The 24,466-nt window shown below is 39.4% G+C and overlaps 1 protein-coding gene across 5 annotated transcripts in view; it reads right to left on the minus strand.

Annotated features, from left to right (window-relative positions):
* The window catches only part of St3gal3 (ST3 beta-galactoside alpha-2,3-sialyltransferase 3), a 248,703-nt gene that overhangs the window by 111,878 nt on the left and 112,359 nt on the right, over window positions 1-24,466 (minus strand). For all 5 annotated transcript variants that reach the window (XM_063236294.1, XM_063236292.1, XM_063236293.1 and 2 more), the window contains one exon: window positions 7,578-7,670. In XM_063236294.1, the coding sequence (XP_063092364.1) occupies window positions 7,578-7,670 (93 nt within the window). The remainder of the gene's footprint in view (window positions 1-7,577; window positions 7,671-24,466) is intronic.

The following is a 24,466-nucleotide window of genomic DNA, read 5'->3' on the forward strand; positions in this document are numbered from 1 at the left end:
CTAAAGCTAGACCCATGTCTATCACCATGTACTAAATTAAAATCTAAATGGGTCAAAGATCTGAATATTAAAACAGAAACGCTAAATCTATTGGAAGACAAATTGGGTAGAAACCTTGGAGACATAGGAGTAGGTACAGAATTCATGAATAGGACTCAAACTGCACGGGAAATACTTCCCAGAATCAATAACTGGGACCACTTCTTATTAAAAAGTTTTTGCATGTCAAAAGAAATCTCCAGCATAGTGAAAAGAAAACCCACAAACTGGGAAAAGATTTTAGTGAACTCTCTCTCAGACAAGGGACTCTTGTCTAAAACATATAAAGAATTAAAAAAACTCAGACCTCCAAAATTCAAAGATCCAATCCAAAAATGGGCATCTGAGATGAATATGCAATTCTCAGATGAAGAAATGCAAATGGCAAATAAATACATGAAAAAATGCTCATCATCATTGGTCATTAGAGAAATGCAAATTAAAACCACACTGAGATACCATCTCACTCCTGAAAGAATGGCCAGGATCAAGAAAACCAACAACAACAAATGCTGGAGAGGCTGTGGGGAAAAAGGAACTCTCCTGCACTGTTGGTGGGAGTGTAGACTGGTACAGCCTTTGTGGAGGTCTGTCTGGAGGTTTCTCAAAAAGTTGGGATTGGAAATCCCATTTATTCCAGCTATTCCACTTCTAGGCATATTCCCAGAAAGCATCATACCACAGTGATATATGTGCACCTATGTTTATAGCAGCACAATTTGTAATCGCCAGATCTTGGAAACAACCCAAGTGTCCATCAACTGAGGAATGGATAAAAAAGTTGTGGTATTTCTATACAATGGAGTATTATTCAGCTATAAAGAAGGATCGCATTGAGATATTTATCAATAAATGGGCACAGCTTGAGACCATACTCATAAGTGAAATAAATCAATCTCGCATGTATGAATACCGAATAGTTTCCCTAATGTAAGTAATGATTCAAATATATAAAAATATGTGATAATCATGATTCCCCATTATGTGGCCTTGAAGCCTTATAAAATTTTCACTTATTAATTAGAAAGGCTTTATTCTGGGCTTTTTGATATGGAAATATTTGAAGCTATAGTATATGAAGTTTTATCCAAATATTTTAAGGAAAAAGACAGACACTATGGTAACTACTATTCTTTAAAAAAATTATTTAGCTATTTCTTATGTTTATTTTAATTAAGGGAAAAATTAAAAAAATTAGGATATATAGTAGTAGCTCTTTTTGATCTCCTATTAACTTGTTTTGAAGTCCTGTAATACTCCCAAGATCTTGTTTTGACTGATTAGATTCTGTTCCATTCTGTGCAATAGTAGCAAGTCTGAAGGTATAGGCAACTAATTTGAAGGCAGTAAGATTCACTAAGATGCCCATTCTGGTTTGACTATTGTCTCCTTTGGAAGTCCTGTAATGTTCACAATGCCTAAGTTTTATTGGTCTTGTTCTCCACTGTTTTGTCCAACTTTATAATATCTAATGAGATAGACAATTCCTTTTAAGGAAACAAGAGACAATATTGATAACCATTCTTAATAACCTTGTACTCTGTTCTACATCATGTGCTATGTCTATCCTTGGTTTTGACTTACAGCTTTGTTTTGCCATATTTGACTTTATTCTCTCCCCCCCCCAAAAAGTAATAAGAACTAAGGAGTAATAAAATCCAAAATGTGTAAATTTTGTTGTAAAAAAGAGAGGGAGGGAAAAAAAAAAGAGCTCTAACGGATATAACAGCAAGTGTGTTTAGGGATGTTAAATAGCTGACTATATTAATGTTTTTGGATCATTGAACACAGCTGTTTGCAGTCTCTCTGTTTGAATGTCTACTTTGTATTCTTTGATACTGTGATTTGAGCAACTATTTCCAAGATGATAATATGTAATATATTAACATGTGATTTCTTACTGTTATGTTTTTTTTTGTAGTTCTGTATTATGTGTAACCTTACACTGCTTTGTTTTGTTTTGTGTTTTTCTCTTTTTCCTCTTAAAAAAAAAAAAAAGACAAAAAAAAAGAATGAAAAATAACAGTTCAAAATTTGTGACATATGGCCAATGTATTACATAAAGGGAAATTTATAGGATCCAAGGGAATGAAATCAGTGCTTTAAACTTCTATCCTGAGAAACAAATAAATGAAATTCCAAATAAAAGGCAGGTGGAGAGAGCTGTAGTCAATCTTGTCGTGGAAAAAATATCAATAGACAAGAAAGTACCCATAAAACCAAAATCTAGTTCTTTGAGATCAGTAAAAAAATGACAAAACTCTAACTACATGGATTAGGAAAAAAGAAGAAAAGTTAAAAATTACCAACATCAGGAATGATTACGATGACTTCAATAGAGATTCAAGATGATTATAATAAGAGAATATTAATAACATTATGCCAGTAAATTCACCAACTTATGTGAAATGCAAAACTATCTTGAAAGACACAAACTATAATACATTAGGAAAAACCAAATAGCCCTAGATCTAGTAAAGAAATTTAATTCTTGATTTAAAAATTTCACAATGAAAAATGCAAGCTGTGAATAAACACACACACATACATATACATACACATACATATATACACATGTACATATGCACACATGCACATATATCTTCCTCTGTCCACAATTTCTGACACAGACCTCCTAAAACTCTTACCGATAGGAATACTAGGAAAATCTAATATTTGGTCTGATCCGAGTTCCTGGCACAGACCGTTTAAGGCCTTTACAATTTCCTACGTGACAGGAGAATCTTTTGTTCTGATGAGGTAACTTTTGATGACAGCCCCTAGATAGCCTCAGAATAGAGGATGACGCGTAGAGCAATGAAGCACATGATTAGAAGACTGGAACTTTCCTATTCAATACTGTACTTATTGGTAGCAAGGCAAGAAAAAAAAGAAAAGAGAAACATCCAGATTGTAAAGGAAGAAATACAACTGTCTTTCTTAACAGAATACACGATTGTCATGCCCTGTATGATAATGGTACCCATGCATATATGTTCGAGTGACTTTTAACAAACCAGCCAAAGTAATTCAATGGGGGAAAAGGTCTTCAATATATGGTTTTGGAACAATTGAAGATCTGTACACAAAAAGGGAGCTTCAGCTTTTACATTTTACTACATTAAGAAATGGGCCACAAAAGGGGGGGGTACAGACTTACATGTAAACATTAAAACCTATATAGATTTTATAATAAAACGAGAAAAAAACCTTTGACGTTGGACTGTGGAAAGATTCCTTAGGATAATATTAAAAATACAATTCATAAAGGAAAAAAAATACGCTGAAAAACATGGTTTAAAATGTCAAGAAAGACAAGAAAATATTTGCATATCATGAGTATGTGACAAAAGGGCTTCCCTTTCTGGAATATTTAAAGAATTCTTATAATTCAATAAGATAACCAGTTAAAAGACAGCAACAGAATAGACAGTTCTATAAAAATAAAAGAATGCTGAATAAGCACATAAAAATAGTCTATTGTTAGTAAAACAAAACACTAAAACTGCAATGACATATCACTATTAACCCACTAAAATGGCTGAAATCAAAATGCTGATGGCAAGGATGTATACCCAATGAATTCTCATATATTGAGAAAGCAAAACAGTACAATCACTTTGGAAAACACTGTTGAAGTTTCTTACAAAGTCAAACACACAGTTTACCTAGGACCTAGCCATTCTGTCTGTTATGATTTGAATCTACATTGTTCTCACATGAGCTAATGTGATGAAGGCTTGATCTTCAGTACAGCTGTATTCAGAGGTCAGGCCTTAAAAAGTAACTCCATCAGTGGGTTAATCTACTGATGGATTCCTAATTTGATGGCATTTTGGGGAGATGTTGGAAACTTAGCAGGTGGGCCTGCTTGAAGGAAGCAGGTCACAGGGCCGTGACCTGCAGCACTGTACCTTGTTCCCAATACCTTTTTCTCAGGCTGTCTCTGATTTCTGTCTGCCATGAGGTGTGCCACTTTGTTCTACATGGACTGAAACTTTGGAAACTGTGGCCAAAATAAATCTTTTCTCCTTTATTTATTCCAGGTATCTTTCATAGTGACAGGAAGTTAACACACAACTTTAGGTATTTACTTAAGAAAAATGAACACATAATGTTTGGAAACAAACCCTGTATTAATACAGTGATATGTACATTCACGATCTTAATTTTTCGACTATTCTGGTTGGTAAATTTGTCCCATGATTCCAGCTGCAGCCAAATTGCAGCTTTAATTCTTTTCACAATTCCAGAATCGTGGAACCAATTCTGCAATCAGAAGTATGGAAAGAGTTAAGTTTGTGAACAAAGGTGTATTTGACAAAATAACCTGTATTTTTTTTATTTTGACCTTTAAGTAGACATATAGACTTTATTACATCCACTTAATGGAATACTACTCAGCAATAAAAAGAACAATTAACTGATATATACAATTCTTGTATAAATTGCAAGTGCATTACACTAAAGGGTAGATACCTTTTACATGATTCTACTAATACGACATTCTGGGGCAGAAAATAGATCAGTGGTTACCAGAGGGTAGGAATGGGAGAGAAGTTAACTACAAAAGAGCAAAGGAAACTTCTGAGGATAATGGAAACACTCTATTGACTGTTGTGGTAATACAAATTATACATTTGTAGAAACTCACAGAACTACACTAAAACTTTATTTTATGTAAACTTCAATAAACTTTAATAAAATTATATTCATACAACTGTACAGTATACAATCATTTTAAAAATGAGATGAAGAGGACTGGGGATATAGCTCAGAGACCACATACAAGGCCCTGGGTTTGATCTCCAGCACCAAATAATCATGACGATGATGACAACGATGATGATGACAATGATGATGATGATGATGATGATGATGATGACTGATGGAGCCACATATGCTGCTAATAAGATAATCTCTACCATGTACTTTTGGGAGTAAAAAGCAGGTACAGAAGCAAGCACCTCCCCTCCCTGGTAAGCAGAGGCAGTGGGGCAGACTGCAGCCCTTCCAGGGGGAGAACCAACAGTGTCTCCTGAGATCCGCGCCATGTTGGAACTGAGGACTCTGTGAAACCAAATGACCATACTGCCTCCCTGCTAAGCAATAGTGAACCTACTGCTACATGGCCTAGAGTCAAATATCTCACTTCCCCTCTACCCCCCCCCAGCCCATTAGCAAGTGGGAACCAGAAATCTGAGCGTCTCCTGGGAGGTTGACCATAGCAAATAAGGGGGACTTCCTTCTACCATTTCTTTGAAGGCAAATATTTTTATTACTGTTTTGCTCTTTTCTGATTAATGGTACTGCTCTATTCAATATTCTGTTTTGACAAGTTCTATAGTGTTCTATCTTTCATCTCATTTTGATATACGTGGTTGAAAGAACAACTATTATAAAGATAACAAAATATACTGTGATACCTATTACTGTTATCCCGGTAACCTGCTGTGAAGTTCTGTACCAATTTCACTGTATGATCTTAGTTGGCTTTATTCTGACTTGTTCTGTTGTATACTTTCAAAATAAAAATTTTTTTTAAAAAGCAGGTACAGAACAATAAATGCAGCATTTTCCTATTTATGGTAATACTGACTGTCTCTGGGGAAGGTGGCTGGAGGACCATTTTGTATTATTTGAGATTTTTCCCTACATACCTATATTACTTTTAATTAGAAAAAGTAGGAAAAACATGTACAGGTCAACAAAAACTCACAGATATCAGTACAGGGGATGGAGATGTGTAGGCTTGTGAAAACATGTGGGGAAATACAGAACACTTTATCTTAGGGCACTCAATAAATAGCTAGAGGAAACGAAGTATTTGGAGTCAATTCAGAAAGCAGATCCCAGGAAGATCTCTATCTGAACAACAGGTACTTGGCAAACACAGCCCCTACTTTCTACAAGCAGCTAAACTGAGACTGTTCATGTTAGACAAGATGAGGATGCAACCAAATATCCTCGATGTTCTTGGGGCCAGCTTTTTCTCAGCATTCCTTTGTAAGCACAGAGTGTGCCCTAACCTCAGCCTTCTAAGGATGGGAGCAGAGTTACCCTCAAGACTACTGTGGTGATCTGAGTACCATATCCCAGCACCCAGAGGGTCCTAAGTAACCCTTCTGTCAGTCCTTTTGAATCAGAAGCTTCCATCATTTTCCAAAAGAATAAAATGGTCTGTACAGTCTCAGGACACTTCAAATGTCAAGATAATCTCAGCTCTTCAGCTCTTTTACCATACCAAAGCTTCAAGAAGAAGGAAGGTTGGTCAGTAAGCAAGGCCCATTTGGGGCGTTTGGCAGAAGAACTCTGGTTAGGCACAGATTCTTTCAGAAAGCTTGATACCTCTGATCACAAGTTCCAGAATACAAAGTGGACACAGAGGAAATGTGGTAAAACTCAGTCAGTCAGCCTTAGAAATTATTCTGTTCTAGCTCTATTTGAATATCCTTCCGTGAAGCCAGCTAGCCCTGGCTTTATCTGGCCATTGATATTAGGACTAGAAGCACAACTGGCTTTTCTAGCTATCATTCCATGGAATGACCATGTAGGTTCTATCTCTTCCCTTCACCCCACAAAAAACTGTATTTCTACGTAAAACTCTACAAGGCCGGATGGAGGATAAGGTATAGCAAACGCATAGAGCAGAGTTGGGTAAAAGCTGTAATAACCTAAGACCCCCTAACTATCGCACCGTGAAGCCTGTTCTGTATAAGCCCGCCTGCTGCTTTCCCTCTTCTTCCCCCTTCAAATCTAACTAGGTTAAGTTTTAACTTCCTAAAAGGCCATAAAACAAAGGCCTGAGGTAATAGCTCCTGACAACCCCCTTCACTAACTGGTAGGCCGTCACAAATTGTGTTAATTGCATTAGGTTATAATAGCTTCGTTTGTACCTGTGTGTTCCTTTCCCTCTGGGCAAAGGATTGATATGTTAATCAATGCTCTCCTCTGTAAAGAATTGTAAAATCTTACCTAATTGCTATGTTAATCATTGTTGCCCTCTACAAGTGACAGTTGTGGTGCTGAAGTAGGGTAACTAAGGTTGTTAACTGCTGTTAGACTTCTCTATTCTTTGCTAAGAAAAACAAGATTTCTTCTCATCTAAACTTGCTAGTATGCAGGGAGACTTGCAATTGCCGTTTCTGCTTTGTAGTGCATCACACCCCCAGCCCCTTCCTTACATTGTGTGACCAGCAGCTGTTTGTGGATTTACAAGATAAACGCCCTGACTTTTAGCTGTGAGGGGCACAGTCTCCAAATTGGCTCCTGGAGGCTGTGTCACCAGGCCTGGAAATAAAGCCTTTGCTTCCCAAATTTTGATTTCTTGCTTCCTTGGATTTTATACCAGGGTCCGAGTTATCACAAAAGCCAAGCCCTTTCCAGATAATTGTAGATTTTTTAATGCAGGAGGGAACTTACAGTAGTCTTGTTTACTCAGGAAAACATGAGGCACTGTGAGCCACCAGGTTTTTAACTCCAGGGCAATGGGCCATGACCCAGATTGTCTAATCAGTGGAAGGATTACGAACACTTACCGGGGGAAGATGGCAGTCATCAGGGCTGAAGCATAGCCAGGCTTGCAGGCTCCCTCTGAAAAGTTGGCGTACTTGGTGGCTAACTCGGCAGGCCTGTGATAGAGAAGGAAAGTCAGTTTGCCAAGAACCAAATAATCAGTGTGTTATTAATTCATGAAGAACTACAGAAGCTAAAACCTTGAATAACGTTCTATTCCCTTCAATTAGCACTTTAAATCCTTTTCCATACCACAAGTCTTATGATGATAAAAAATCCAAAGCCCTATGAGAATAGACAGATCAATAGGCAAGGTTCCTCAATGGAATCTGTAAAAGGAATGTGCATAGATTCTCTGCAGGAAACTTGATACAAAAGAAATCAGGACCTCCATCCCGCTTCAAGACTGAGAGGGTGGTGAAGCTTTCTTCAGTATAGAGTTGCTCAGGCTTTGACGCTGCCAGAAGTACGGCCCTTTTCACCTTCCTGGTCTGTCCCTACATGCCATTTCTTTTGTACAGCAGTATGACCAAGCCATTGGTAACCATTCACAGTGACCCAAATATAGTAGATACAATAATGTGTGTCATGGGTAGTAGAACTCTTTTATTGAGCATGCTTTCCTGGTCTCTGCCTAGAATAATTCCTTGTTCTTCCCCTCCTGGTTTATGCCTTCAGGTCCTTTACAATCCTACTGAGATACCCGTTCACTGGGAGTGACTCCATGCCCCACAGCTCAGGCTGTGGCCCTCAGTGCTCTTGCTGTTCCTCCCCCGTCAATCACATCACAGGTTCGCTCTATCTGCACTGCCATTCTGTAGGCCAACTGTTGCTGATTATGTCACCACGCTGTAAATGTAAGGTCACAGGCTGATCCCCACCCCCAATCCATTTTATTTCAAGGAGAATAAGAAAAAAGAGAGGAAAAAAAAACTAAAAACATATCAATCGGGGCAGTACAAACATTGCACAGGGTGATTTAAGCCTCTCCCAGGACCTCGCACTGAGAGGGGCACACAGAAGACCCCAGTAATTTTCTGAAGAATAGAATGATCCTGACCATCTCTCTGCACTTCAAACTGCAGACCAGGCTATCATACGAAGCCACAGCCAGAGAGCCTATGTGTTCAAGGGCTCATTTTGCTGCTATGTGACTGCGTCTGTGCCTCCCCCACCGTTGGGGTTCAATGTCCTTATGTGTTCAATGTGGAGCTGGAGTCACCACCCTCCAACAGACCTCTGCCCTGTGCAGTCTAGAGAAGACCAGAACATCTTCAGAGTGGGTCTATTGATCCTGGAGGGTTAAAGGCCAGGTCTGATGGGGCACCTGAGTGAACCTGGCTGGCTGCCAGTTCTGAGTCCCAATCTTCTCCACCCTCACCCTTGGGCCAGCTGCCAACTCTCTGGTGCCCATTTGCTTCACTGGTCAGGACTGCCCTCAGCACTGCTCTCTGCAGGGACCAAGAGTGGGGTATGGGGGTGGGCTGGCTCTGTACTGAGCAGCCAGAGTGATGAAGCCATTGCCTGACACATCTGATTCTCCTGGGGGCCTAATTCAGGACCTTATACAAGTAACTGCTCACTGACTATGGACAAGCTTATCAGTATAAAAGGCATTCTTTTAGAAACCTCCATTTTGAAGCTTTCCTTTTCAATGAAATTTAAAGCCTAAAATACAAACACAAATGTTAAATGACAACCCCCAATTTTTTTTTTTTTTTTTTTTTTTGGTCTTTTTCCTTTTTATCGGTACCAGGGATCGAACTCACAACTGCCTGCTTTCAAGGCAGGCACTTATGCCGCTGAGCTAAACCCGCAGCCCCAACAACCCCAAATTTTATAGGCAAAAGAAAGTCTAATGTTTTGACAGAAGAAAAATAATATTTTTTACTGTAAACTACTACATTTCTATGCAAAGTTCTTCTGTCCAATTATTGAAATTAACTGAAAGCTTTTTTAGACTAGGAAGCACCTAAAACATTCTAGATTGGCTTTAGTTGCTCCTCTCCACAACTCTGTGAGTGGGTGTTATGTGCTATTAATGTACACATGAGGCTTACAAGGATGAAGATCATGTAACTAGTTAAGGGCCAGTGCTACATTTGCAACAGCTTCTCTCTAATGCCTGTATGGAAACTGCTGACAGGATGCTACAGCATGGGATCAGAGGCCAGCAGAGCCCAGCGCCAGCAAAGAAGGGGTCACTCAGCTGGCCAGCAGGGAGAGAAGAGGGTCAAGAAGTATGCACATAAGCAGTGGGGCATTCTGAGTTCCTTTATGCTAGGTCCCAATACCTTACCAGCTGCTTGTCTGCCTTGTTCTGTGTTCCTTCTCAATTCCAGAAAGATAAAAAAGTTAGAAGTAGCCTCCTTTATTAGCTAGGTATGCTGCAGAACTTAACACATAAAACACAAACCACTTTTTTCTGCACACTCTATGTGTCCCTCTCTTGGAAGGTGGCTGGACAAGGGCTATAGGACAGAGCAGGGCCCCTGGCTCAGCCCACCATGATGGAAGGGAGGGAGTGCAGACCAGCTGGAGTACAGGAGGCCAGGACGCAGGAAGATGGCAGGAGATTCAGCTCCCCCCATGGCAGTGCAAGGTAGCCAAGTAACAAGGATGCTGAGCACTAGATCAGCTCCACATTGAGAAAGTAACTCTGGGTACAGTGGCCATGTCAATTATTACCAAATTAAAATGCCTTAGAAATGGCCTCCTGGCTCTCCCAGTTAGAGAAGAATAGGGGGAGTGTTGGGGATTCTGAGTCATACAGCAGGCTGGGACCTCTGGGGCAGTCAGCGGTCAAAACCACCAAGATTAATGGACACCAAATCCCTTAGGCCAGAATAGTTAGTTTCTCTAAGGCACTCACACTCAAATGCCAAGAGGCCCCCACAGATGGCTGATCAAATCATTTAGCCCTTGTTCTTCTCTTCTGCAGCTGGTCTTTCACTGCAGAAGACTTAGTATTTCAAACACTAAGAGCACCCATTGTGCTATAAACTGACCATACAGCCCCTGGGGTTAAGAGTGAACCACACCCTCAAGAGGAAATCCAGACAGCCACACTGGAACCCAGAATCAACGCGACTTCTTCCGCTCCCCACCAGCCCCTCCTTCACTCAGAAGGACTGAAATTCAACAATCAGGCCAAGCAATGGGTTGTAAACTGAACAGTATGCATCTGGATTTGGAACCTCTTACAGATGGAGCTGATAAGCTGTGTGAGCTTGGGCAAGTGACGGAAATTTTCATTTTCAGCTTCATTCCATATGCAATGGGAATTCCCATTCCACATGAAATGGGAATCATGCCATTCCCAGGATCTGGTGTTGATGTGGCAAGAGAGCTGGCCATCTTCTCAAGTACCATGTGATGCTATATGAAAGAGGAGACAGCAGAGAGTGGCAACCAGATGAAGAAGCTCTGAGCATTTGGCTCAAACCTGTAGTAATCACAAGGGTTGATCAGGCAAGAAACAGTATATATCCCAGCTGCTTAGGAAACAGCACACTTTAAACACACAGGGATCAATTACATGTGCTAATTTAGTGCCATTATGTTCAAGGCACTCACTAGAAGAAGACTGCATATGTAGCACCTACCACGATCCCTGACAGATCATATAAAGGCAGCCAATATTACACGCTTGGGAGGACCTGCTGAAAAGTGCAGATGGGGCACTCAGCACAGAGCTCACACTGCCACTGCTTCTTCAGTTCCATCCTCTACCCTTCCTAATAAGGAGGTCCTTCTCCAATTACCGGAATTGTTTCTGAAATGACATGGCTTGAGAAATGACAGAGCAGCTTTGCTTGGCATGGGTAATCTTTTTCTGTCATTAAACATTTTCATTTCTATTTTTTTCTGAAATAGTCTTTATACAAGAAAAGTACTTAATACTGCCTTAGCCTTTGTCTCTCTTTCTTCTAGCTGCTGTCCTTCTGACCCTGTTACTCTGGCTTTGCAGGCTCTTCCTGCACTGACTTCACTGTCTTCCTCCATTCATAGCTGAGATGTGCTAACCCACTTTACTTGGACATCACTGACTCTTTACTCTCTGTGGCATCCAGTGTAGACAAGGGTTTCATTATAGCTTCTGCCCCAATCCAGCCACTTGTGATAAACCCTGAATCACTGTTAACCACTTCACAGTCTACCCTGAGCCTCATTCAGGCAGCTGTTTATGTACTGACAATCCTGAGCTTGGCTTGGGCAGGTGTCATTTTTACCAGTCAATTCTTGTTGCACAAGATACACTCATACTTGTCATTTTTACATTTCCTGATAAATCGTATAAAACTTAATGAAAAAATATGCACTTTTGGGCCAACCTATATTTAAATAACTGGACTGATAAATGGTTTAAATGCTTTCTCTCAATTTAGAAAAGGACTGTTTGCTTTGAGCCATGTGGAATTGTGGAATTTTTCAGTCTTGAAGGCCCTATTTTTTTGTTCTTGCTACTGGCAGTGCAATACCTCCAGGCCACTTTCCTGTTTGGTCTGGGTTTCTAGGACTGATGTTACTGCAGTTACCCTGCAACTCTGGTCTTGTAATTTGCCTCAGGTTGGCTGCCAGGATGCGCTACAGGAAGCTCTCCCTGCACATGAGCCTGCTGTGCACGGACAAGTCTCACAGAGACTCTCACCAGGGGCTTACTGTGACTGCTCCAGCTCAGTTTTGTTTCCGTGCTTCATTTCTTTAAAAGTAACAACACACCCTCTTTCTGGGTGGTATGAAAAGAATGAGGGAATTAACATCTACTCAGAGTATGCCAGGTGCCTGGCAGTTGATCTAATGGCCTAATGGGCTATACATAATCCTCTAAAGCAGTGCAGACCTAGACTATGGGGTTGAGAGTCCAAGTGAAGACACATTGGAAGATGCAGTGTTCTACATTTACATTATTAAAATTTCACATGATCAGGAAATTCATTTCAGTTCACATTTTGCCTGCACAGCTTGGGTAATACTAGTATTTGTGGCCATCAACAACGCAGTTGCAATCTGTGAGCGTCAGGGGAAGCCAGTATGTACAGGCAATAGGAAGGACAAAGCAGTAACCCAAGTTAATAATGGCACCAGCTGAAACAAATGGTCTTGGAGAACTGAGAAAAGACCTACACTGTTTGGACCTACAACAGGTTCCAAAAAGCCATGGCACTTTGAGCACTGCTTCTAGCTTCTTGAGGTAGGATATGAAAAAACTGAAAGAGATGGTTTCTGAAGCACAGGAGACAGCGACAGCATTTAGATATAACAAAGTATCTTTGTGTGCTGCCTGGATAATAAATGAATATGTATGTGTATCTCTTCTCCTCCCACAGTTCTAAATCTTCATCATAACCATTGTAATTTACATGGACCCACAAATGGTATATATAAGCAGAAGCCTTTCCTTCTTTCTTTCTTTCTTTCTTTTTTTTTTTTTTTTTTTGAAAGTTATTTGACTTTTCTATCTTTTCTTTTTTTAGTACCAGGGATAGAACTCACAACCTCATGCTTACCAAGTAGGCATTTGAGCCACTGAGCTAAACCCCTAGTCCTCCCTACTTTCTTTGATATAAAGAGTGACTGATTTAAAGATAGTAAGACTGAAACTTAAGTAACTAGCTCTTACTTGCTAGCTGTGTAACCATGTAAGACACAATTGGTTTCTTTAACTCTCAAAATAGCTATAACAATGTAAATTTTATAGAATTGATGGGAAGATCAATGAATATTGCCATAATGTAGGACAGAGTGCTCTTTAAGGAGCTGTATAATTGTATAGTATCAGTTAGTGCTCCTACTGTTTTAATGTTTGACTTCTGCTTTTATGAGACCTTCTAGGTTCATCTGAAATGAATTATAGTTTCACTAATTTAAGCAGAAAAAAAAACCTGTTCCTTTCATTTTTCTTATCTGAATTCTCTCCAACAACCCACTTGGCTATCTTCAAAATTCTGCCTGTTAGCAAGGAGCTCAGGAGTTTTTGGGGACAGAAGGGCTATGGAAATGAGGTCAACATCTGCGTACATGGACTTGTCACCCATTAGCACTCTACTGCCTATGAACCACACAGAAGGACTAAATTTCTGATTTGTTCTAAAAATTACAGTGAAGATTTGTGCCCTATTTTTCTATTTGTGGCCCCCAGTACAAGATTCACATCATTATCATGATTTCCAAGTATCATTATCTCTAAATCCATTAAGTGTAGATTTCTCAAAGTAAGTGCCACAGTCCAGGGGTTACTTAATAACGCCAGGGGTTCCGGAAGTCACAGCACAAACACAGGGCATCTTCTTAAGGCAATAAATATACTTGAAGATAGGAGGAAGACTGTACTGAAGCAACACATATGTATTATGGTAAAGAATATAAAACTTTAAAAATAAGATGAGAAATCTTAAAGGATGTCCATGCCAGAACAGGGCTGTCTGCTGAATGTGTTCATTTCCTCTTCATTCAGGGCGCTACAGAAAGCACCACACATAGGGGCCTGAACTACCATTTTGGTTCCTGCCCTCAAGAAGTTATTAGGTAAGTAAATAGAAGTTCTTTCAAGGATAAGCATAACCAGGGTTGTGTACAGGGTGTGCAGACAGAGGCAATTAACATGGCCTAGGAACTAGAATGTGTCAAGAAAAGAGGAGTGGAAGGGCATTCTCAGCATAGCACATAGCCTGTGCAAAGATCCGTTAGGGAACTACCAATGTGATCCCAGATATAGTCTTTTGGCCTCGTGGCCAATAATCCTTCTGCTTCAAAGATGTTTGCAGAGGATTGAAAAGAAGAGGGCTGGGTTACACAGTAAGAGCACATATGGAGAGTCAGGAAACTATTGTAAGATAGTTTAGGAAACAAAATAACAAAGTGGAAAAATGTAATCAGCAATTACTGAACAAAATCAGAGGTCTTATTTTTATTCTTTACATTATTGTTAGTTCCTAAAACACCTCTGAATATAGACATTATCATCCCTATTTCACGAACAAGAAGACACAGAAACTCCATTAGTAAGCAGCAGCACAAGAAAGTTTGAATATAGGACTTTCTGATTTCAAAGCCCTAGGCTGCTATGATTTAGTTTACTTTATTTCCTTGTATTGAGGATTGAAACAGGCCTCTACATACACTAAGCACCTGCTCTTTCCCTAAGGTATAGCTGACTTTGAATTAACACATTTTTCCCTTCTGATTTCAAATGTCTTATTGTTTAGGAGTACAGGATTATTCTGTTTGTTTATTTTGGTTTTGGTGGGTTTTTTTTTTTTTTTTTGGTCTTTTACCTTTTTATCAATACCGGGGATCGAACTCACGACTGCCTGCTTGCAAGGCAGGCACTTATGCCGCTGAGTTAAATCCCCAGCCTCATTGGTGGTTATTTTTTAAAGTTACTAATACATCTTTATGGGGGGATAGTTTTAGATAATAGTTTGGAGTTTCTACATTCTTCCTGCCCCTCCCCATCTTGTTTCTATTAATGTCCTGCATCACTGTAGTGGCACATTAGTTATAACGAATGAACTATTAATAAAGTATTAACTAAAGCCAACAGTTGATAAAAGTTTGCTTTTTGTGTTACAATATTCTGTAGAATTTGACAAATACATAACACATTTAGGCATCCCTTTTCCCCTTTTTAGGCTCAAACTTGTGATTCTCTTGCTTCTGCCTCCCAAACGCTGGGAATACACAGGTATGTGTGTCACATTAGCTTGTGTAGTTTTTGTGTGCATGTAAGTTTCAACTCAATTGAGTAACTACTTTATAAAGTAATTGTGGCAACTGACAATGAGTAAGAATTCGGGTCACTCTGCCATCTTGCCAGCATTTAAGAGCGTCTTTTTGTTTTTTAATTTGGCCATTCTAATAGGTATGTGGTAATAGTTCACTGCTGTTCTAACTTGCACTTCCCTACTGACATACGATGTCAGAACTTCTTCATATACTTGTCATCTGTGAATATATATATGTATATATGGTTTTTTTTTTTTTTTTGGAAGGGAAGGTATCTGTTCAGATCTTTTGCTCATTTTAAAATTGGGCTGTTTATTCATTGTGGAGTTTTGAGATCTCTTCATATATTGTGGATACAAATTCTTCATGAGATATGTGTTTCACAAGTTGGTTTTTTTGTTTTTGTTTTTGTCCTCCGTCATTTTCAGACAAGGTCTTGCTATGCAGCTCAGGCCAGCTTTGGGCTCATTTTTAGCCCAGGTGGTCTTGAACTTGCAATGATCCTCTTGACTCAGCCTCCAGAGTGCTAGGATTACAGGAATGTGCCATCATGCCAGCAAATTGCACAGGTTTGTTGTTTTTTTTTTTTTCCCACTGTGGTTTGTCATGATTTAGCACAGGTTTTAAATTTTGATAAAAATCAACTTTCTTTTTTTCCTGGATTGTACTTCTAGTTTTATAACTAAAAACTTAGGCTAAATCTGAAGATTTTCTCCTATGGTATCTTCGAGAAGTTCCAGTTTTGTTTTATGTTTATGCATTACATTTCTGGTGCTGTGACATAATAACTGAGGATAAACACCTTAAAGGAGAAAAGATTTACTTTGGCTTGTATTTCAGCCCATAGTCCTGTGGCTGAACTGTTTCTTGGCCTGATGGAGAGCACATTATGAAAGAAAGTGACGCACTTCGTGGTGGACAGCAAGCAGAGGAAGAATGAAGAGCCCAAGAAGAAGGGATCAGGGACAAAATACATTCTTTAAAACCATACTTCCAGTGCCCTGCTTCATCCAGTTGGACCCCTCTCCTAATCAGCCTACTGACTGATCAGCTTGTCATTGGTTTAATCCACTGATGAAGTTAGATCCCTCATAATCCAATCATTTTCCAAGATCCCCACTTCTGAATACATAAACCTTTGGTGGGGGTGCTTTTTTTTTTTTTTTTTTTTTTTTCTTTTTTACATAAACAACAATTCAAGGAGCTGGGGATTTAGTTTAGCAGCATAAGTGCCTGCCTGGCAAGTGTGAGGTCATCAGTTCAATCTCCAGTACCAAAACAAAACAAAACAAACAAAACAATAATTCAGGTATATTTAGGTTTTATTTCAAGTTAATTTTTATGAAACACATAACATGAAAGATTTATTTGTGCACACAGAATGTCCAATTGTTCTAACATCGTTAGTTGAAAACCTGGCATTTTCCTATGGAATTGTCTTTGTTCCTTTGTCCAAGACCAATACACTATATATCTGAGTTATCTGAGTCTGCTTCTGAATTCCCTATCCTGCTCTACTGATCTACTGTATTTGCTTATTTTTCTGCCATCACTTTGTTATCTTGATTACAGAAGCTCTGAGAAAACCATTCTTTATTGATATTCTTGATCTTCTGCCTTTCTGTATAATCTTTAAATTTGTTTATGTCCATAAAATAACTTGCTGGAATTTTGCATCAAATCTACAGATAAAGTTGGAAATAACAAAACAACTTGAGTCCATCAGAACAAGGTATACCTGTCCATATATTTAGATTTCTTTCATTAGTTATATAGTAACCTTCATATATGTGTATATAGACACAGACACACACAAACACCCAATTTTGTCAGATTTCTCCCTAACCATTTTTCTCTTTCTCCTCTTTCTTCTTCCCTTCCCCCTTTTCCTCTCCTTTCCTTTCCTTTCCATCTGTTATGGTTGATATATTGTATCAACTTGAGAAGTTTGGAAGTTTAACTGAGAGACTCAGCGGGAAGCCAGGATTCTTACTTTGTAAATACCCTCAGCCTGTTCAAGAGGAGGGCACAGAGATTTTGCCAGTGTTACCAAGACTGAAGAGGGTGGGGGTGGCCTGTGCACAATATTAGGGAGGAGAAGAGGCTTGTTTCCCCGTTTTTGCTCTGGCTGCTGCCTTGAAGTACTGCCCCAGTACCATGCCACCCTACCTTAGAGCCAGCTGATTATGGACTGAAAGCTCCACAAACTGTAAGTAAATAAATGTTTCCTTCCTTAATTAAGGGTGTTGGGTAAAGTCCCAGCAGCAAGAGAAAATAACCAAGACATCATCCCTTCCTTCCTTTCTTCCTCCCTTTCCTTCCCCTTGCCCCTTCCTCTTCTTTTGATGCTGTGTGAATGATACCATGCTTTCAATTTTGTTCCTTTCTGACATATTGGAAATCAACTGCTTTTTGTATATTAGCCTTGTTATAATCACTCGTTAGTACCAAGAAGTGTTTGCCAATCTGATATTTACTATATCGAAGACAATTATATCATCGGTTTTATTTCTTTCGTTCCAATGCTTATGGCTTTTATTTCCTTCCTTACTGATTTCACTACAACTTACAATATGATGCTGGAGTAGTGAGAAGTGACATGCTTCTTTTTTTCCTCCTCTTAGGGGAAAAACATCTAGCTTTTCATCATAAGCATGATGTTAGCTTCACGTACTTTGTAGACTTTTTAAAAAATAAATTGAGAAATTTCTTCTTTATTCAAAAAGGATACTAGATGTGTCAAATGTTTCATCTACATTATAGATATGATAATAGGGTTTTATTGCTTTCCCTGTTAATGTGATAGAATATATTACTTGATTTCCAAATGTTGAACCAGCTTTGCATACATTGCATACTGAGTTGTGGTATATAATTCTTCTTATATACTGCTGAAATCAATTTGCTAACATTTTGATGAGAATATCTGCAATGTGTTCTTGAGAGACAGTGCTCTGTGGTTTTCTTTCTTAAAATGTCTTCCTCTGGTTTTGGCTTTTGGGTAATTCTGGCCCAAAGAATGAATTGGGAAGTGTTCCTTCTGCTTCTGTTCAATGGAAAAGAAGACAGAATTACATTCCCTTAAATTTTGATAGACTCTACCAGTAAAGTCATCTGGGCCTGGTGTTTTCTGTTTTGTAATGTTATTAATTATTGATTCAATTTCTTCTTATTCATTCATTCGTTCATTCATTCGTTCAGTAGTACTAATGACTGAACCCAGGGGGCCCTGAACTGTATTTCCTATACCCCTTAAAATTTTGAGATGTTCCACTAAATTCCTCAGGCTGGCCTCAAATTTGTGATCCTCCTGCCTCAGCTTTCTGAGTAGCTGGGATTACAGGTGTGTGCTACTAAGCTTGCCTCAGTTTACTTCTTTAGGAGATAGTCTTACTCAGATTACTGATCTCTCCTTGTGTGTTTTGGTAGTTTGTGTTTTTCATGAAATTGGTCCATTTTGTCTAAGTTATCAAATTTATGAGTGTGAACAGGGTTGTTCACAATGCTCCTTTATTATCTTTTATTTGTGGGTGTATATGTTAGTGTATGTGTGTGTACATGTGCACATGTGTACTGTGTATCAGGAACAGGACCTTCACACTGAGCCACATCCCCAGGCCTTTTGGATTTTTATTTTTAGAAAAGGTCTCAGCTTACACATTGGGGTGCCTTAGCTGGGCTCAAATTTGTGATTCTCTTGCTTCAGCATACCAGAATGCCAGGAATACAGACATGTGTCACCATGCCTGGCTTAATATCCTTTTATTACAAGTGGATTAGTAGTGATCTCTCCCATTAGTAGTGACCTCTCTTTTCATTTCTAATATTGGTAATCTGACGACCTCCCTTTAGCCTGGTTAGAGGTTTATCAATTTTATGTATACTTCAGAGAACCAGCTTTCAGCTTTGTTTATTTTTTCCTATTGATTTCTATACCATACTTCTACAATAGCCCTTAAATATTTTCCTTTTTTACTCTTGCCCTTCTCCAATTAAATCTCCCTTCCTGAGGTCAATGTCATTTTTCTATAGGTCAAAACTGTTACTTATCTGCTTTCAATGTATCTTTTGCCCTCAAAATGAAGTTCAGACTTCTTCCTGTCATCTCTAAAGGTTCATAAGATGTTTAAGTATTTTTATTTTTTATTCTTAGAGTCTTGCTATGTAGTTCAGGCTAATCTTGAACCCACTATGTAGCGCAGGTTGCCGTTGAATTTGCAGTAATCCTCCTCTTTCAGGTTCCTAAGTGCTGGGATTTACAGGCTGAGGGAGACCACTATGAAGTGGCTCTGACCAGCATTTAAAATTAACCAACTGGCTATCTATGTTCACTTGTGAGTCTCTTCAAGGCCTAAGTCCCTTGTGTGGAGATGGAATAGATTCATAGTAAGTGAACCTCTAGGAATCACGGCTTAGTTGAGGCCTGTAATGGCCTGTGATGCCCTGATGCCTCAAAGGGCAAGACAAGGCCACAACTGAGGATGCCTGGCTCCCACACCAATTAACCAGATAAAGACTGCAGCTGCAGGCACCACTCCTTCAATAAAGGTCAACCTGGAGACAAGCTAGATCTCCTAAATTAACATACTGTATTACGTGGAGAAGTTCTTGAGCTGAGTCTCAAGCTCTTGGCTCAGCTTTCCACATTTTCACTCTAAGCCCTTCCCTGGTTTGAAAATGAAAGAAAGGCGGGCCGCCCAGAGAAGTTTTTTGCCTAAGCCCCCAGAGAATCTTGACTTCTGCTAAAGAGATTTGATCTTCCTGGAGCTCTAACATCATATCAACTTGTCTCTTACTTAAGCCTTTTGCTATCCTCTTTGGGAGACAGCTCCAGTGACTTCCTTTGTATGCAAAACAATTACTATGACTTGGATTATTTGGAGACTCATTTCAGTATACTGACATGTAAAAAGCTGGCTAGGGTATTTCCTTCTCTCTTCAATTGGCTTGAAGCATTGTAAATAAGGCTAGCCAAGGCGCTAGTAAGTAATCTCTAGAGCCAACAGACAGTCCTGTTTCCAGGAATAGTGTTCTCCTGTACAGGATATGAGCCCAGGAGATGTTAGAGCCAATAGCTACGGGAATATCAACTGGGTACAGCCTCAAGATAAAGAGACTAGGACTTCTCAGGGCACAAGAGTTTGCATATCAGAAACTGAAGTAACAGCCTCCCAAAACAATTCCATTGCTACCTTAATTGGATTATGTAAATTGATCCTTCTGCATATTTTTATCCCTGCAATTTACAGAGATGCCCTTTCTCCCACTTGGCCAGCCAGCTCAAGTTACTCACCTAATTCCCCCATCCTCACTGTCACTCATCGCTCAGCCACCCCTCAAGATAATAAATTCTGGGAGAGACCTAGGATCAAGGCCTTTGTCCGCATGTCCTCAGAGGATTGGACTTAGGACCCCTTGGCTGCCCTGAACTTGGAATATGTCTTGGTGTCTTTACTCTCAGTGTGGGTTGCATTGGTGGTGGTAAATTGGAATTAACTTGCTGAGATTCAAATGATGTCTCAATGGGAGTACAAATATAACTTTTTGGATTGTAGGAAAACTAGAAAGAAGATTACAATACTTGGATGACTGAACTCGATATTTGGGTTTACAATATCCTCTTATTTGGGAGGTTATGGCCTGATCAGTCTGTGATAAGTGGGCCCAAACAGAGACCTAAAATCCATGGGCTGGGAATTCTTAAACTAAATGCGTAAGTCCGCTTAGAATGGAAAGTGTAGGAGATGGAGAAGACCTTCACAAGAAGAAAACTTTGCCAGGGATGCCTAGAGAAGAGAACAAAGAAAGGCCTTCAAGGGTGAGTCTTCCAGCTGTTTTATACTGGAGTAATGCAGGCTAAAAGTTTTCAGCAAAGGAACAAACATTCATACAGCTGCTCTGAGGCCTGCTCAAATGCTAAGGGGCTTGTGTACCAACAAAAGATCTAACAAAACTGCTAAAAGCGGTAACTAAATATAATCCATGGTTTCTTCAGACAGGTACCATGGAATATTGATAATTGGAAAAGAGCTGGACAAAATCTTAAAAAGGCATATAGCAGAGCAAAAATCATTTCCCCTGAGATGGTCTCAATTTGGAATCTGGTTATTCAGTTTCGAGTCTGTTACAAGCTCACAGTCAACAGCTTCTGATTTGGAAACTGAGGAAATAAAACAGCTCTGAGCTGGGCTATCTACCACCAGAGCAAAGTCCTTAGAAAAGACTGCCTCAGCAGGAGCCAGAGCCTTTAAAAAGAACACTCCATACAGCTCTATCTAGAAATTTACAGATTTTAAGGGAAGGAGTGGCCACAAAAGGGGAAATCATTGGTAGCCCTGCTTGCTTCCCAGTTAGAACTCAGTACCATTAATAAAGAGTATTTTGTTGATATATGTTTTGAATTACAATTGCTAAACAATTTTAAAGTGTGGTTAATAATGGAATCCCATTGTAACCCCTGCACTCAGGAGGCTGAGACAGGAGGATTGCTTTGAGTTCAAGGCTAGCCTGAGCTATACAGTGAGTTCAAGGCCAGCCTGAACTGCAGAGTGAGACTCTGTCTCAAAAAAGAGTTCAAAGTCCATTTACTGTGGGACTCTTACCAAATGTTTTTGATATGATATCAAACATCTGCCACAAACTTTCTTGTTTCCTGTTCAATTCCTTGATTTTGGTATGAAGTTTAAAAATCTTGTTTTGGAGCAGGATCATAAAAACAGAACAGGTCTTAATATGTATCTGGAAATAAATGAGGAAATGCTTTCTGGGACATAAGCACTCCTTAGGGAGCAGATCCAGTGTCCTGACCAAATTATATCCACAGTTAGCAGGTTTACTAAAAAGGACACGTCAACTGTTACAGGGGAGGGAACTCCACTATAGTCCTTTTTATACATCCTTCAAGCCTTAAAGATTCCTTTACTCAATTTGAGGCAGATTACACGAAGCTGTTCACAGACAGGTACCAACACACAAGCTACATACGTTTTAATTCTACAACTGGCATATGCAAATGCAAATCAAGACTACAAACAAGCTTTAAAGCCTGTGAAACCAACTAATGATTTAAAAACATATATTTGAGTTTGTCAATATATCGGAACTGAATTGTGTAAGACAACTTTGATAGCTCAGGTTATGGATGGCTTTGCAAATGCAAAAGGGGGTAATATAAAATGTTTTAACTGTGGAAAATGGGACATACTAGAAAGCATCGCAGTTTTTGTTGGATCTAATAGGACAGATGTTGCAGCTGCAGCAGGTAAAAGGAACAGTGTCCCTGCCATGTTGACTCAGGTCCTGCACTCGGACCGTGTTTGAGATGCCAAAAAGGGAGGCATTGAGCTAAACACTCTCATTCTAAATTCCATAAAGATGGTACACCTTTGCCAAAAAACAAGATGAGGGCCTTTCATCAGGCCTGCCAAACAATAGAAGTATAACCTATGAGTCAAGGTATCAGTAAGTTTTACCCAGAATAGACATGCTAGCAGCTTCGACAACCTCACAAGTGGTTCTCTGGAGGGATGTTAAGTCCCTCACTGGGGTAAAAATAGAGTACAGGTTTGAATCTTCCTACAGCTTGCAGTCACTCTTATGGGAGGTGACAAACCTCTCCCAATTCCCACAGGAATTTGGGGTACCCCTCCTGAAGGAACGGTTGGTCTTGTACTGGGTAAAGCTGATCTAAGTTTAAGAGAAATAACTACTATGCCTAGTGTGATTCATAGAGATTCTCGAGGTGAAATACAAGTGTTTGCACATGCTATGAATCTCTGGGTTTTTGAACAGGGAAAATATGTGGCATAGTTGATTTTGTTACCTATAGATAAGCCTTCTTTTATTAAACATAGACAGCTCATGAGGGAGCACGACCCTCAAAGCAAGACTACAAAAGACACAGGCAGTGACTAAAAATAGGTCCATGTATTTTGTAAAGATTAATAGAAAACACTTTGAAGGTCTAACAGACACTGGTATAGATATGTCTGTACTTACATTAGAACAGTGGCCCACCACATAGTCAACACAAAGGGCCTCTGCCTCCTTAAGAGGACTGTGGTCCCCTCAGCATGTACTATAAAGTGCTTACCCTTGCCTTATGAGGGGTCTACCCAACGAAAGATTTTCTTTTTTTTTTTTTTTTTTTTTTTTTGTCTTTTTCATTTTTATCAGTACCGGGGATCAAACTCATGACTGTCTGCTTGCAGGGCAGTTGCTTATGCCGCTGAGCTAAATCCCCAGCCCCTGAAAGAGTTTCTTTTTACCCTATGTGGCACCTACTCTGGTTAATTTGTGGGGAAGAGATTTATTACAAAAGTGGAAATTAATGTTGATTAGTGATTCATATTTTAAAATTAAAAAAAACCAAGGTCCAATTCTGACATTAAACTAATAGATTTGTACCCTAGAATTAGACTGATGATTAAAATGAGATTATCAAGATGACAAAGGGCTAGGAAAGATCTTACAGAGAACCAAAGGGCTTATAATAACTACACCTAAAAACAACAGGCATGGTATAAGATATTAACAGGTTTTTGGACAAGGGTCATTGATACTTCTCCCCCCAAAACAGCTCTATCTTTGCAATAGAAAACCCAGGAGCCTGTTTTGGTTGGATCAATGGCCCCTCAACAGGGAGAGAAGCTTAATCTAGTTACCCAAATTAATTGAGGAACAATTCCAACTAAGATGTTTAGAAAACTCAGTGCTTGGAAACTCCTGCCTTTGTTATTCCAAAGAAATCTAGCAAACGAAGGATGTTATGAGACTTAAAAGCTGTAAACGCCTGCTTGTTTCTTATGGAGGCACTACAACCAGGACTGCCACATCCAACTACAGTTCCCAGAGTCTGGTCTTCCATCCCAACTGATTTAAAAGATTGCTTTTTTAATTTAACATTGTTTTTCCTGCAGATAGGCTGCATTTTGCTTTTCTGTGCTTAGTTTAATCTTTAAAGGACCAGTACAGGATCGCTGGGAGTTTAGCTCAGCAGCACACGTGCCTGTCTGGCTAGCACCAGGTCATAAGTTTGATTCCCATTATAAAAAAATAAAATAAAATAAAAATAAAGGACCAATACAGCTAATAATGTAGGGACGAGGTTATGCTTGTGTCTTAAGAAAAGATGGATCCATGAGGTGGCTGTCATCCAGAAATGTATCCATATGCACAACACTAG

This window comes from Cavia porcellus, unplaced genomic scaffold (genome assembly GCF_034190915.1).
Source record: "Cavia porcellus strain 051 isolate PalLab524CR breed Dunkin Hartley unplaced genomic scaffold, mCavPor4.1 scaffold_25, whole genome shotgun sequence".
Taxonomy (NCBI): domain Eukaryota; kingdom Metazoa; phylum Chordata; class Mammalia; order Rodentia; family Caviidae; genus Cavia; species Cavia porcellus.